The sequence below is a fragment of the Centrocercus urophasianus genome, unplaced genomic scaffold (genome assembly GCF_019232065.1).
Source record: "Centrocercus urophasianus isolate 14NV4802_14NV808 unplaced genomic scaffold, USGS_Curo_1.0 seq_29, whole genome shotgun sequence".
Classification (NCBI taxonomy): domain Eukaryota; kingdom Metazoa; phylum Chordata; class Aves; order Galliformes; family Phasianidae; genus Centrocercus; species Centrocercus urophasianus.
The window spans coordinates 11486729-11502010 of NW_024884855.1; the positions used below are offsets into that span (position 1 = coordinate 11486729).

General features: G+C 44.8%; 1 protein-coding gene and 1 long non-coding RNA gene across 2 annotated transcripts in view; one reads left to right on the forward strand and one right to left on the reverse strand.

The window, feature by feature from the left end:
• The window catches only part of PDGFA (platelet derived growth factor subunit A), a 33877-nt gene extending 25960 nt beyond the window's left edge, over positions 1-7917 (forward strand). The window contains exons 6-7 of the mRNA XM_042827735.1: positions 369-542; positions 6049-7917. Of these exons, the coding sequence (XP_042683669.1) occupies positions 369-502 (134 nt within the window). The 3' untranslated portion in view covers positions 503-542; positions 6049-7917. The remainder of the gene's footprint in view (positions 1-368; positions 543-6048) is intronic.
• LOC122165088 lies at positions 1387-14702 on the reverse strand. Its single transcript, XR_006170382.1, has 3 exons — positions 12216-14702; positions 6428-6492; positions 1387-1932 (listed from the first exon to the last, which is right to left on the reverse strand). It is a non-coding gene; the product is annotated as an uncharacterized LOC122165088 (long non-coding RNA).
• Between the last annotated feature and the right edge of the window lie 580 nt (positions 14703-15282).

The following is a 15282-nucleotide window of genomic DNA, read 5'->3' on the forward strand; positions in this document are numbered from 1 at the left end:
GGTACCTATTTGTTTTCAAGGAATTTGTTTTCTTGGTGTTTCCAACTCCACCGCTTCTTGAAAAGCAAATCTTGGAGACATAGAAATTGCTGGAACCAGTGAGGTTTCCACTTATGTGTGCTTTAATTTGATGTGGAAGAGAAAAGCTTGTTAGTGTTTTATTCCCCAAAATTGAGCCTATAGATATATATATATATATTTAAATTTAAGTAATTACTGTGTGTTTTCCCACATATTAACAGAAGGTATTAGTCATGTCACAGCTTTCCTATGCTGCTCTTTGCTGTAGAGTCTCTGTGTGGCGTAGCCTTGAATGGGTTTGTGCTCATATCCCACTGAAATAAAGAACTATTGTTATCCCATTTTAGGCGAGACCGAGGCATGGAGACGTGACTGTGCAAGGTCACACAGCAAGGCTATGGCAGAACCAGGGATAGGACTCAGATCTGAGTGCTCATCCAGTGCCCTAAATCACACGACCATCTTTCCTTTCCAAGAATGAATCCTTGCACCCTTAGAGATAAATACTGAAAAGATTGAGGGTAAGTCATTTTGCCTAATTATTGTGCATTGGATACATGATCCAAAAACTGCCATGTCAAAGAATGTGGTGACTGATGAAAATCCAGCTTTCTGCCCATGCAGTTATGCAGCCTTTTATGCTATCATGAGCTAGTCATTTCCTGCATCTCTAAGGAGCCAACCTTTTGTGACTTTGTAATGAAAGTTATGCACATAGAACAAATTAAGAGTCCGATTTTATGGGAATTTGTGAAAATTCAGTAGACAATTTTTCATTGTCCTTCCCCTCACTTCATTGTAATTCCTTCCTTTTATGGTGTGGGTAGCATTTCCTAAGGGAGCTGTTTTTATCATAGGCCCAATCCTGAATTCTTTTCCCAGGCCCTAAAGTGGAAAAGCACTTTAAGAGGTGCTTGTGTTTACCCTTCTTCAAACCAGTGCCTGAGCCTGTGACTTTGCAGAAATATTCCACTGACTTCAGGCAAACGGAGCAGAGTTGGTGTCTATTACCCTTTTTCTGACACAGGATCCCAGTTGGGAGACAGGGGTCTTCTTGCCCTTAGAGTGTCGAAGTACGTTGTAGATAACCCCAAATATGAAGTAACGAGAGTAGAACATGCAGCTGGATTCCCCCCGTTCTGCTCCTGTGCAGGTTGCCATTTTGCCTTGTTTGTTCCTTTTTTTGAAAAACTGCTTTTCTGGCAGGACTGGGTTCAGGTCTGCAATTACTAATGCCAGCAATTCCCATTTAAGATGGAACCTCAGAGAGCATAATTTGAAAACTCACCGTCGTATCCATAACAGACACATTGAAGATGAGAAAAAATAATTAGTTAAAATTTAATGTGAAATGTGGTACTTTTCATTTTAAGAAAAGAATTAGAAAAGAAAGTGAACAACACCAGAAGACTGATCATTCATTTTTCAGCTCTGGAATGTCACCTATCAGTCATTCTAATTATTTGCTGCATCAGGCCAAATTATGTGCTGAAGTAGCTCAGAATCACCACAACACATAAAAGTTATGGCTGGTTCTCATTGAACTGCTACCTATTATCATGGCATATGACTGTAAGGTGGGGCCTGCAATCACAGCTGTAAATCAAAGAACGAGTCATAGGTTAGGTAGTGTTTTCCTTGGATATTGTCTCTAAGTTTGTTGTCTGTACGCTTGTTTCTCAAGTGATGTTTGATGAGCTGTTATGTCAGGTGTGAAGTCAAGAATACGTCGTTCCCAGCCTGAGAGCCGTGTGCTCATCTTTCCAAGATCAGAACTGTTTTGTCCTCTGTAAAGTACCTTTGACCACCCGTAATAAAGGCATCTGTTTTATTGTCCATCTTTGAAACTGAGCGGCTGTTAAGATCAGGTGTGCGAAGTACAGAAACACAGATGCAGATGGATCCGTAGCACTTGAAATCCCATGGAAATTAAAAAAAAAAAAAAAAAAGAATTGATTCTTGAGAGCAATCAGAAATTAGCAGGAACAAAAGCCATTTTAGACATTTGAAAAGCCCACCTCAGTTTATTTGGCAGGTGAAAAATGAATCCAGGAAATCTACTGTATATAACGATCATACAGCAACAGAGTAGGTGTTGATGGAAAATGTTTATGCTTAAATCTTTCAGCAGTTAATGATCATCTTTACAGACCATAATACTCGAATACTTCACTTATCGATACATCAGGGCTTGGATGGACTTTGAGTCATATGAAAATGAGACACTCCTCAGGCCAATGGTAGCAGCATGTTCTAGTAACTGATCAACCAATTGCATAACTACCTTGCAGAAATAGATGCAACTCCATTGACTTCACGGGGAATGACAGTTACCTGAGAGCTGACCCGAAACTCTCGGCGTGGAGCAGATAATGGTTCCTTATTTTGCAGTTTAGTGTTGTTGTAAAAATAGACTCATTTCCTGGAGCAGTTAAAACAAGAAAATACGGACGAGCAATTTCCCACAGAGATTCATCCACCCTGGAATCTGCTGAGGTCCCCGGATGCAAACATGTGCTGATAGAAAACATAAAACAGCAACTTTGTTTAGGGAAGCCTCTGACCTGTCAAAAATGCAAAGCATTCATTACCAGACTTTTCCTTGGCAATTAGTGGGTAGAATTACTCACAGAAATTGTTTCGTTTGCTCACAAGGGGAGAAGCAAGACATAAATTCAAGATATCCCCCATTTGACCACAAGAAAGAAGACTCTGTTCAGAGGGGGCTGCGGGTGAAGTGCTGAGTGGCCTCAGCTCCCTTTGGGGATGAACTCAAACTTGTAGCCCTCACTGGCGTATCCAGAGCCCTCCAAAGTTGCTGGGTCCCCCTGCTGTGATTTTTTTCAGCAGTCTCGGGGATTTGTACATTTGTACATTCTATTTCTTTTTTTCAAGACTTTCAGTAAACCTCAAGTGGTTCCAAAATCCTTCTGTCTCTGTTTTGCAGAGGCTAATTCTGACACAGGGATGTTGTGTTGAATGTTGCCTTCCTTCCCTGGGTATTTGCACTCAAATCTCAGCTTTGCTTTCTGCTGTTAGGTGAAAATTTTTCCAGCAGTGACTTTTCAAGTAGCTGTCATATGCTCCATTCTGCAGCTGGAATCAGCATGACATTTCACATGGGATGTCCTCCTAATGCCAGCCATGCTTCACCTTTTCATTTGTGCCCTGCTTTTACCTGTGTATCCATAGAAAGGAGATGCTGGATGAAGCTGAAGACCAGGGGAGTTGTAAGAGGGCAGATATTCTGCCCTGAGCTTTGCTCTGCTGGAGCCCAGTGCCCAGCTGTGCTCGGCTGTGTGGGGCCAGGGAAAGAAGGAGAGATGCTACAACACTTCAAGGAAGCCAAGATATGGCTTCTCATCCTCCAGTCATTTTTCCTAAAGATGCAGTCCTCCCTGACTGCTGTCAAGCCCTGCAGTTTCCCTCTTCTCCTCTTGTCCAGAGGGCCTGTGTTTCCCTGATGCTGACATATCCCTCATGGGGGGAGCATCTCTCGCTGCACAAAATGGCTGAGGAGAGGTAGTGTCTGTTCAGTAGGATTCCTATGGAAACTGAGGCTCACGAACTTGGAAGGGAAGACTCTTCTTTGTCCTAAGTCACCCACAGCGAAATGAGCTGCTGAAATGTTTCACTCAAGGCAGCTACTCAAATATGACTTCAGGACCTGAATTCCCCCTTAAATGCAATGGGTTTTCACAGTAAAAGTGACAAAAGATAATCATAGAATAATAACGGTTGGAAAAGACCTCTAAGATCATCTAGTCCAACCATCAGCACATCAATACCATGCCCACTATACCATCTGCAATAGGCTGTGCGTGAGTCCTGCAGCCTGTGTATTTTACTGCTGGCCACAAATGCAGCTTTTAACTCACAGTGTCACTATGCAGGGATATCTCTTCTGTGCATTTCAGAATGGCTCCCCTAGCAGCTTGTATCCATTGACTGTGAAGATGCTGCTGACCAACCCAAACTGTTGGGCTATGTCTGCCTATGTAATGGAGGATCAGGGACTTCACAGCTGGAGTTGGCAAGTGCAAATGTTTCCCATTAGCTCCCTGCATTCCCCGTAGCTGTGATTCAGCAAGATGCTCAGTGGTAAAGCTGAACTTGAAGCACATGAGATGTTGCTTTGAAGTTACTCACACTTCAAGTTAGGCATGATCTGAGCTGGCTTGCTTGCTGAGGCCCTGAGGAGCCTGCTGCGGTAACGCAGTGTAAGCCTGGTGTTTTCCTCTTGTGCATTGCCTGCAGTGATGCTAGTTTCAGCAGCAAGCTCTCAGAAAACTATTCCATAGCACTGAGAGAAATCAGACATCTTTAACTATTCAGTAGCATTCTAGCAGTAAACTGCTAGAGTAGAAAGCCCTTAGCAACAACTGCCTTTTCTGGGCCTCTGAGGACTCTTCCTTCCTTATTCAACATTTCTTTTCTAAGGCAAGAGAAAAAAAAACATCTTAAAATAGTTCCTTGAAAAGGTGGGAAATTAAGCAGATCATATCATCTTGATTTCTTTATCTTGCTTAATGAAGGAAAAGTTTGCCAGCAAAACAAGCATACATGAAGAACACTTTGAGCAACTTCAAAAGAGTTTGTAGGCTAGATCAGGAAAAGATAAAATCAGAAGTGGAAACTTCTAATACACTTTATAGCTCATTACTAACAGGAAATACATTGTCACATAAGATACTAATGAATTTTGCAGGGCGAAGTTTCCAAAAGAAAAAAAAAAGGTACCTTCTGTATCTGAGAAGAAGGGTCTTAGGTTGCTAACTATGGTAGCCATGCAGTGGATGTGTAACACTGTTCAGTGGAAGGATTCTGCCCCTAGGAAAAAGCTTTTCAAAGTTGTAAATGTGTATGGTGTTGAATTTCTGTAGCAGCCTCCTGAACTCGTTGCTGAAATGAGATAAAGGGAATGGTAGAAGTCTGTGTTGCTTTCAGCTGTCTTGTTCTACACCACAGAAAGCAGAATGCTGCATTGCATACATCCAGCTGCAGGGAGGACAGCAGGATCACATCTGTATGTGTAATGATGAACACGTTATGTTGTGCTGATGCTTTCTATCAGGCACTGATGCTAGCAAAATCAGGAAAGAAGCATGGATACTCAGATTTAATGTATCGGTGGCACTTGCCTGAAAAATCAGTATTTGCCAGATTCTTAACTAACTCAAGTGAAGAAGTAATGATGAGATCCTGTCTCTGGACAAAGGCCTAAATCCCAAGCTAATGGATTTGTTGCTATTGAGTTGATGCTCCTCTAGACCTCAGAAAATGTGGAACAGAAATATTTCCTATCTTTAGAAAGCACTCAGAGGTCCTCTGAATGATAAATTGTCCACTGGTGTAAACAAGCCCCTCACTGATGACCAGAGAGCTGAGGGGTTGTACCCCTGGTTCACCTCATGGTTTCCAGTGCAGATGTGCTGTCATAGCTTGAGCTCTTATAGTTTTTCTTAAATACAGCAAGATATTTAAATATGAGCTTAGATGCTCTTTCTGCCCTTAGACACTGAGATGCCTCTAGACTTGCAGACACGGAAAGGCTGTCTTACTGAAAATCGAGAGGCATTTGCCCTTGTGACAATTTCTGTTCATGCTTGGAAGTGAGATTTGGGCCCTTAGGTCATGGAGATGCTTTTGCAAATATTCTATCTGTCCTCCCATTCCTCTGTAGATCAACCTACTTGGCCTGAACTGAAAGTGTAAATAACAAACAGCTGAAGGATGGTCTGCGTGCTTCCTTTTGAGTGCTCCCCTTATTGAGTGCTTGAGGTCACATAGCAGGTGCTATGACCTTAGGGACCTGCCTTCTGGAGCCTTTTTTAAGATGCTGACTGACTCCTCATTAATGAGCCATTAAATGAGCTGATCAGTGGTAACCATGCAGGCCAGGCTTCAGGAGAATATTCTTGCTGGGATCCAAGATGGCTCTGTCTGTGTGCTGGCCAGGGATGAAGGGCTGGAAAACTGCATGGTGGAAGAGACTATTAATGTGATTTTCCACAATTTTCCTTGCAGCTGCATTTTTGAGGAGGGAGAGCGAGATGGCTAGGCTTGCAGTAACACGTTGTGTCGTCATAAATGCTACAGCCACCACCTGTTTCCAGCCCACGACTTGAAAGAAAACTGAGCAGTAATCTCGTAATTCACATGAGCGTTTTACACTTGTGAACCCTTCCCAACCTTTGTCTAATAACGAGGGGAGTGCATGGTGCTAAGGTTTGTATTTTTCCTGCGTGTATTAGTGTTTATTTGTATGTCTCTTTCTGTATATTTTATTTTATTTTGTTCCACGGTCCCATTTAAAAAAAAAAAAAAAAAGTTATCTGGAAGGAAAATCAGACCAATTCCACAGTCAAAAGAAACATAACGAAGGTGAAGTCCCGATTCCACTGACCTTGCTGGCAGAATTCTCCAGGAGGAGGTGCGTTTAACATTCCTCGCTGTGTCTGTCTTAGTTACCTGTTGATTAAAAGAAAGACATTAGAAAGTGAAGAGGCAGGTTGCCGAGCTGTCCTTTCCCTGCAGAAACAGAACTGCTAGAATAGCTGGACATGCGCATTTTAAACCTGCACCATCAGATAGGATGGTAATGGTAGGTTGGATTTTAATGAAAACAAATTCTTCTGCTAATCTTGGCTCCGGGCTGGCCCTCCGTGGGATTAAGGATACCACCTGCTGTGCCAAAGTCCTGCTCAGGTTTGAGGCTGCTGGTGGGTGGGAAGAGCACAAACATCAGAGTGGCTGGTGAGCAATCACAGTCTGTCCTTTTGCAGTGCCCTCGGGAAAGGCAAAGATTATTTAGTTGATGGAAGTAGTGCTCCTCTTCAGCCTGCAAAGCAAGGCTAACGTCATTAAGGATTTCTTTTTGACTGTTCAGCAAAACCAAGGGCTGCTGTTTCTGTGGACCTCCTTTCGTCTTGGACCCAATTTGCACTCCTGCTCCCAGCACAGCCGAATCGGCTGCGTAACTCCTGCACTCCTCTGGCCTTAGGAACGATGACTTCCATCATCTCAACGAGACTGCAGAGCAGTTTAAGGATGAAACGGCTTCTCATTTCATATACCCCACTGCTGCTAGAACTGTAAATCTTTGTTGGACTGGGTTTATAGCAAGCTGCTGCTGCAAGCAAGTGAAATGCATTTTCTGTTGTCATACGTATGGTCAAACTGTTCAAAAAGTTGCCAAACAAAGAACTGAGCTCCTGATGGGAAACCAACTCAATCTCTTTACATTTTATTGAAAAATAATAAATAACTCTTCAGGCCGATGGGTCGATCTCGTAGATTTCTGCATCATTTTCTTACAGGATGAAGCGATCGGGAAGGCTACCTTACTTCTGTCTTTTATCCAGACTAATTGGATATGGACAAGGGGTGCTGAGAGCTGTCAGCGTAACGGGCCTCTCCCCTCTTACTCCTCCCATCCTGCCAGGTTTGGTCCCTGCTGCTTCCCACCGCTTTGCCCATCGGCCCATCTGAGGTGTCTGCCTGCGACTGTGCTGCTCAGAGCCCTCTCCCTGCCATGTCCCTTGGTATCCTTGGAGGTACAAGCAGCTTTCCCAAGGCTGGTTTTCACGTGAGAGGGGGCACACGAAGGGCAGTGGCAGGGAAGGTCTCCGAAATGAAATTCCCAGGAACAGGATTTGCACATTTTATGACTGGTCGGATAGAAATGCAATGGAGCTGAATTACTACTCCTTAATCCTGCTTTCTCGCTTTCCTCCCAGCAGCCTCCTCCCCTCAATTTTAGGTAATACATAAGCTTATAAACAAATCCCACTGCGTGAAAAACAGCAAAGAGGGGGGAAAAAAGGACCTGGGTTAGGGCTGTGATGGATAGACAGGTGGAAGGCAGGCACCAGAAAGGGACAATGAATGGTAAAAGCCTTTGATGGAAACACTAAAGAGCTATTGAAAATCCAGGGGGTGGGGGGAGGGAGGAGAAAGAATAGCAGGAGGAGGGAAAGCAAGGGAGCCGTGCCCCCCTTCCCTCCGCCCTCTTTCTCAGGATGTTGAAAGTATTTGTCCTTCATTACAAAATGATTGAACCGCCGCCAGGCCGGGCCACCCTTCCAGCCATTGCACTGGGAAGCTGGCACTTCTGAAAGCCTTGTTGCCTCTCAAATTTTATAGCTTTCTCCTTTGTGGGAGTTTTTGTTTTGTTTTGTGCTCCTGGCAGGATTGTTTTCAGTTTTGCTGCGTATCAAAGAAACTATATTTTGCTGCTCTGACCGACACAGAAGCCAGGTAAAGAAAGAAAGAATTAAAAAATTGAGGCCCATTTTTATCAGAATACCCAGCCGTCTGCCTTTAACTGAGTCGGAATTTTGTGCATTTGGTATTCATTATATTACATTAATATTCTTTTGCTTCAGCTCTGTCATTTTTTGAAGGAGGAATTTTGTCCTGTAAATAAAGCTTCAACCTTACTGAAATCTCAGTGTGTACCAAAGCAATGCCTGTTCTTCATAGTTGTGAGCAGTGAGAATGATATTGCTATGTCATCACTGAAGTGTTGGTTTGTTTTTTTTGCAATAGACATGCACAGGAGAAAAGGCAATGTTTCCCCTTTCTGGAATGGTCTTGGAGCTTCTGGGATCTCTTACATTTGTCTGCAGATGGAGAGAGCTACATAAGAGTGTTGCTGCTGCTAGAGGCTGTATTTATATCGTGTACTTACATGCATATGTATTTTTGTTATCTTGGGAAGGACTAAAGCCATGTGCATGCTCTGAGAATGAGGTCTGGCTGTCTGGATGGCCATCCTCCACCCACGGCCTTGTTAACCAGGAGGTGACCCAGGGCTACGATGTGTGAGTGATGCCACCCACATGCCACTGCTGTCAGGGTAAGCTGGGTGTCCTTGTCCTGGAGGGGTGAGAGGACCCTCAGCTCACTGTGCTGAGCAGTGTGGGGTGGGCGCATCAGCTGTATCACCCCAAGGGCACTGCTCTGTGTAAACAGCACTGGCAATCAGCTGTTCTTTGCCTCCAAGATTAGATCCCGGGATTAGAACTCCGACAAGCTGACCACTCTGGATCATCAAAATAGTCCCAGGAAAGGCAATATGCAACGCATACAGCTGATTTTTTCACTGCATCGAAAAGAAAATCTCTGATAAAATAACTTTGCAGTAGTGCTTTCCACCTGCGTGTCTTCAATACATGCACTGCAGTTTGCAGTGCCCCCGAGGGAGGTTACCCTGCTTACCCCACCTCCAAGCGAAGAGAAAGGGTAAGTGATTTGCTCAAGGTTAGTCGGGGAGTCTCTGGGGATGGTGCTTTGGTCTCCTGCCTTCAAAGGAATTCGTCCCAGTGACCAAAGCAAACGGCCCCTGCTGTTCCAAGGCCAGGCCGTGGCGTGTCATTAGCACTTTGTATCTGAGATGCTGTGTCCAGGAAGGTAATCTCTGTCCTTGCAAACTCAATCTTAGTTCTTGAGCGTGGGTGAACGCTTGTCATCATGCCAGGATGACACAAAGTCTAGAAATTATGATGGCAATTAAGGTCATGTCATAACGGGGGAAAAATGCTGCCTCAGAAGCGTCCCCGTTTAGTGTCACTGCTAATGATTATTTAAGCTGCAGGACATGACAGATGCAAAAATCAGGTTGTAGCTGTTATGACTCATGCCTTGAAATAACATTTTCCTTCTTACATTGTGAAAATTATGGAGCTATGGGAAGTGAGGGAAAATAGGATTTCCTTGGAGGTTACAGATTTTCCTTTAATCAGCTTTCATAATGTTAATTAAATGTTTGGAACAATGGCTCGGTCCTGGGATCCGCCCGTTCTTGTGTAACCATCTCACAATACCGTTTTCACTTTCATGTTTATTTGCCAGCATGATTCAAAGTGTGAGCTGAGCAAGGCTCCTGCTTGAGGAGCTCCTTGGCTTTTGGGAAACTCCACTCCCCCTGTTACATTTCCTACAGAGGCATAAACCCCCCTCTCCTGAGACTGGGCAGCTGAGGGGGCTCATTCTGTACCCTCATTATCCCATTAGTAAGCGGGGATAATAAAAACTCTTGGTGGGATGCTGATAGAGATACAGAAGAGGGCTGCTCTGAAAGTAATGCCTCCTGTTATTTATGTTGGCCACGATGTCAGAGGTGGATGTTGGTGGGATGGCAGTAGGCATTGAACCTTCCCACTAATATACCTTCACGTTTTGTTGCTGTGTGACAGGCGACTGCATCAGGAAGTGTCTGTGAAGGTGTGTATAAAGCAAAGTAGTGTCACTGAATTGCTCCGTGTGGAACTGACGTTCATCAATGCTTGATGAATGTTTCTGGAGAATGTGAGCACAGCGAGGGGTGGATGGTGCATTTCAGCAGCAGTGGCAGTGATGTAAAGGGCAAGCCACATTCCGGACGGCCATGCCCTGCTGTCACACCACCAAACCATGAGCATCTCAATCAGCTCACCTGCGCAAATTGGCTTATGGCAGTGACTTATGATGGTGACAGCGCTGAAAATCAGTGCTTTGTAGCTGAGAATGTGCTCTATCAAATAGTGTTATTGTGCTCTTTGTTGTCGTTACCGTGGAAATAAACAGGAGGCGTTTCTTTGGGAGTGACCTATGTATATACCCAGCCACGTGGAGAAATAGGTGTGTCTATGGAGGTTAATTCGTGGATAGATGCATTCCGGATGATGCAGTATATTACAGTGCCACTCATTCCCTGAAGTGCACACTCTCTGCAGCATGATTTGTGCCTGTAGGAGCCATCCCTTCCGGTCCTGTGCCACTGCCTCACCCCATGGGACAGGAGCTGTGCTGGGCAGATTGCCACAGCCCAGGAGGTCCTAGTTCTGAGCTGGGGTGTCTGTCGTGGTGCTCTGAGCTGTGCCTGTGTGTGTCCTGAAGCTGCTGCAGCAGCATGCTCACATCAACACAGGTGTGCATCCGGGCAGTCTGGCTGCCTTTATTCCTCAGGTTAGAAAAGGCTTTTTTTCAGAAATACCATTTTGAAGCTTATGAATTTCAAGCAGTATCAGAAAAAAAAAGAGGTAGAACCTACTCTATTTTAGTTCAAATCTAGCCCAGTATGTGCGAAATGCTGTTTCCTCAGAAGTAACGTTAATTAGCCATGGAAGAGCTGCCTTGTTAAGCTACAAAGATGGAAACAAGAAGTGGTGAGTACAGGGCAGCTCCATTCCCTGCAGTGGGGATGCAGCTCTGGGTGCAGGAGGTCTGGCTCCTGCTTTCTGGGCAACGTGTTCCCTTCCCTGCATGAGCTATTTGGATGCAGCCATGCCACTTCTCAGTGGCAGTTTCCCTGTTGTCACAGTGCTTTTGTCTGCTCGGAGAGAAGGTGCTCAGCAAACAGGAATGCTGGATGTTTTTTATGTTACTTATTTCTGATTCATTGGTTCTAAATTAGTGGCTTGGAGGCACATACCTTTACTACAAGTAGGGGAGGAGCTGCCTCTCTTCTCCCCACCTTTGGAAACTTTGACCTGCTAAGATCACACGCTGTAGGAAGTCTCTGAGATGAGGTCCCAGGTGCTGCCAGCAGCAAGGGGCTGGGGCAGCCGGTCAGGTGTGGTTGGAGGGTGTTTTGAGGGAGTTTGGAACATCTGGCTCCATTTCCAGCAACCTAATACACAACAGGCGAGATAGATTTCAAGTCTGATTTTGACTGCATGGAAGCTTCTTCCTTAATGCGGGAATTGGCTGTGTATTTAGTGTATAAAATACGTGTTTATTCTCTGTTTGGCAGCGCGGGACACAAGAGATCGAAACTTCCCCTTCACACCCCTTTGATTAGCAGAGGAGTGGCAGGAGGAATTTTTCCTCTCTTGGTCATTCTGGGCAACCTTTGAGTCCACTTTTCCCACCCTGTTCCCATGCGAGCAAGCCTTGTGCCGGCTGGGAGCCGTCAGCTGCCCAACCCTGTGCTAAATCCATGGCGAGGCGTGTAACGTGCCTGGCACCATCCGTATCCCACACAGTTCCCATCCCAGCAGGGATAGCACTTTTTTTTTTTTTTTTTTTACATTGAAATATGAAAGCTTATTTCAGATAGCTGAGGGAGCCATCAGAGTTACCAGGCTGGGTCTTTCCATGTTGTTGGCTGTGAAGCTTCTCACCCTTTTGCAGGCTCAAAGCCCTCAAAGCCGTTTCTCTCCCCTGGGTCCTTCCTTGCAGATGGCAAAGCACACTGTTAACTGACACACCAAAGAGATGCACCATGCTGTCTGCACATTTTCAGCAGAAACGAATGAAAGTTTTGCCTTCAGCTCAGCTTGGCATCATCTCCGGGTTCTCTTTTGGTTTCTATTCCCGTGAATCATTTCTCCATTCCACTTCTCCTTTGTTTGTTCCGTAATTGCTGGCTGAACCTGGAGGCACAGCTTCCCTGTGGGAGCATCACTGCCGTCAATCAGAGCGGAGAGGTGGTACAGCTGGTACAGCCCTTCCTCCTGCTCCGAGTGAATGAATCATCCCCTGAATATGCAGTATCATTCAGGACAGGAGCCAGGATCCTCAACAGACACATGAATTCCAGCATCTTTGGAAACATTATTTCCACATTTTGGGCAGGCTGAGACGCAGTAAATAAGCAAGCTGTGGCATTTGCAATCTCCGTAGTTTTATTTAAAGTGACTGTCTGCTCTAAATGCCTGTACGGGTATTTAAAGCACAAGGAGTAAAGCATGTATCCTTGATCTGATACTGCCCAAGGCAGCTTCACAGTATGGCCCATTTAATGCCACTGAGCAGTCCATTGAACAATTAAGAACCCACCAGAAACAGTAACTGCCTGCTTTCCTCCTGAAGATTCACACAAACCCATGCATCCCAATCTCCGCTGTTGGTCTCTGTGTTCACTCCCACTTTTGTTATTTTTCCATTATTTCTGCCACTGATTAAGACAGCAAACTGCAGGTGTTCACACACAGTGCTGAACACAAAGCACTTTGCCTGGAAGCATGGAGCTGAACAGGTGGCCTTGCATTGCCCTGAGCTCTGGCTGTACATCTCAAGGCCTGGGGATGGAATAACAGACGTGCAGTAAATGGAGAGCATGTCTCAGTTAGTCTGTGGGTGAGTATAGAAGTGCTATAGTGAGGATAGAAGCCCTCATGCCTCAGTTTCCCAATGGAAGGTTAGCTGGTGCCTGCCATCCCAACCAGCGCCGCCCTTCTTTGCCTGTAGTTCCCAGCTTGTCTTGTGAAGAAAAGCCCATTGCATCCTCTCAAGGTGATTTCCTTTGACAAAGTTCTGCCTTTAAATACAACACGATTAGATAGTCCATGATACAGCTTTTTATAACATCACCCAGTTTTCCCAATGTCCTGGGCTGTGCTGATGATTTCAGTAAAGCTGCCCGTGGTTAAGTGTATGCATGCATCTCAGTTCAGTGTTGCAGGGAAAGGGAAAGAAACACTGATCCGGTAGAGCAGAGGAAGACCAGTCAGGAGGGCTATGATATCGCTTTCAGTACTCTAATTAATACCAATAGGTAAGATGTTCTCTGCTTTGTTTACGTGACTAGGTTATAGCTACACGTTAACCTTCATCAGTCCTTCTGATGGTAACAGTGAAAGTAAAATACCATTAAAATTATCTTCCTATATGTTTAAACCACTCTGGCACTTGTCCAGGCAGTGTTTGTGCCCCTGTTTATGCTGCAGACCTTTGTGACCCTAGAATACTTTTATTTACGAAAGCATAAGCATCATTTCCATGGCAACATGCTTTTCAGGCTGCAGATAGAGGATTGCAATTTCCTAAGCAGCAGAAAAAGCAATGCTGATTTTTTTTTTTTTCCTAATCAGCTAGTAGCAACTTTCATGTGCAAAATCCATTGGCCTCGATAAATCATTTAAAAGCTATATTATAATCAATGCAATTTTAAATCTCAGCATGGTTAGCCTAAAAATAAGGACAGTTAGATCCAGTTGTTTAATGGAAATGAAGATTGTGCAATGACATCCTCACTGCTGCTCCAGCAAATTGGCTTCAACTTGCTCTGAGATCCAGTCTGATGAGGAGCAGTTTGCTTTGCTAGAATGAAACATTATTTACAGAAGAACTACTGCATGATTATTATCCTCTATGGTTTTGGACAATGCTTTTCCATATTGGAGGAGATAATTAAGCAGGTTTGAAAGAAGTCCAAGCTATAGATAAAGGAATGTTATTAACAGATATGTTGGTTACTGGATTGTGTGAAATTGCACTTGGCGCCTTCTGCCTTCAGAGAGCATTGGGATGGAGCTGAGCCCCTAGAGGTCATGCCAGCAGAACCCTTCCTCAGTTGCTGGCGTTGAGGGCAGATATACAGAACTGTATCTATAAGGAAATGTTTCTTGGCAGTACCACAGCATTTCTTCCTCAGTCACCCCACAAACAGGAAAGCTGAGGTGCTGGAAGAAGAACGATGTGTCCGAAGTTGCCCTGGTTGGCACTTGGAGATGTCCTGGAGTCCCACCAGGAGCCATGGCCCACTGATTGGGGCAAGATGTTTCAAGACTGGAACCATCTCCTGCCCACATCACTGGGACTGCTGCAAATTATTTGGGGTGGCAGGTAAGGTAATATTAGGCTAAATTCTGTAATCATAGAGGCACATTCCTACTTGATAAAAAGGAAAAGTGCTCACCCTCATGTTGGCTGCGATGGAAAGGAGGAAGGCTTTTCAGTGTACTCTTATGGTTTCAGGCTTGAACTTGGAACTGTTTGTTTTTGCTAAGCCACCCCTTCCGCCCTAGTTAATAGTCAACTGTGAAACCCAGCTTTATGTCCCATGTGTTTGATTTACATTTCAAACGCAGGTCCAGCAGGGCAGGCTGTCTAAATCACTTGTCAGCACAAGGGAAGGAGGTGACACAGTGGGAGAAAAAAGTGAGACATGGTATAGCCCAGTATAAACTCTCCAGCAGCTGGGCAATGCTGTTACTGGGAGAGTCCCCAGCAAGCAACGACTGCTCATCTTGCTGAGAGGTTGAGGTCTAACCCAGGCAACACACAGGGACTAGCTTGTCTCCTTTGATTTATGCTTGATTCCTCCAGCACTGCAACCCTGCATCCTGTTTTCCTTGTCTGCTGCAGCTGTACATTAGGGTGATGGCTTGGAAAGACCTAGCAAGTGAAGTTTCTTTTGAAACCAAAAATAGCCCTTCACGATCTTATTTTCTTTTTGGTCAGCATCTTGCAATCTGAAATTTATCACCTTTCTGAAGCTGGAGTGACATACAGGAAACCTATCCAACGGCGAGCCGGAGGGCACAGGGCAGA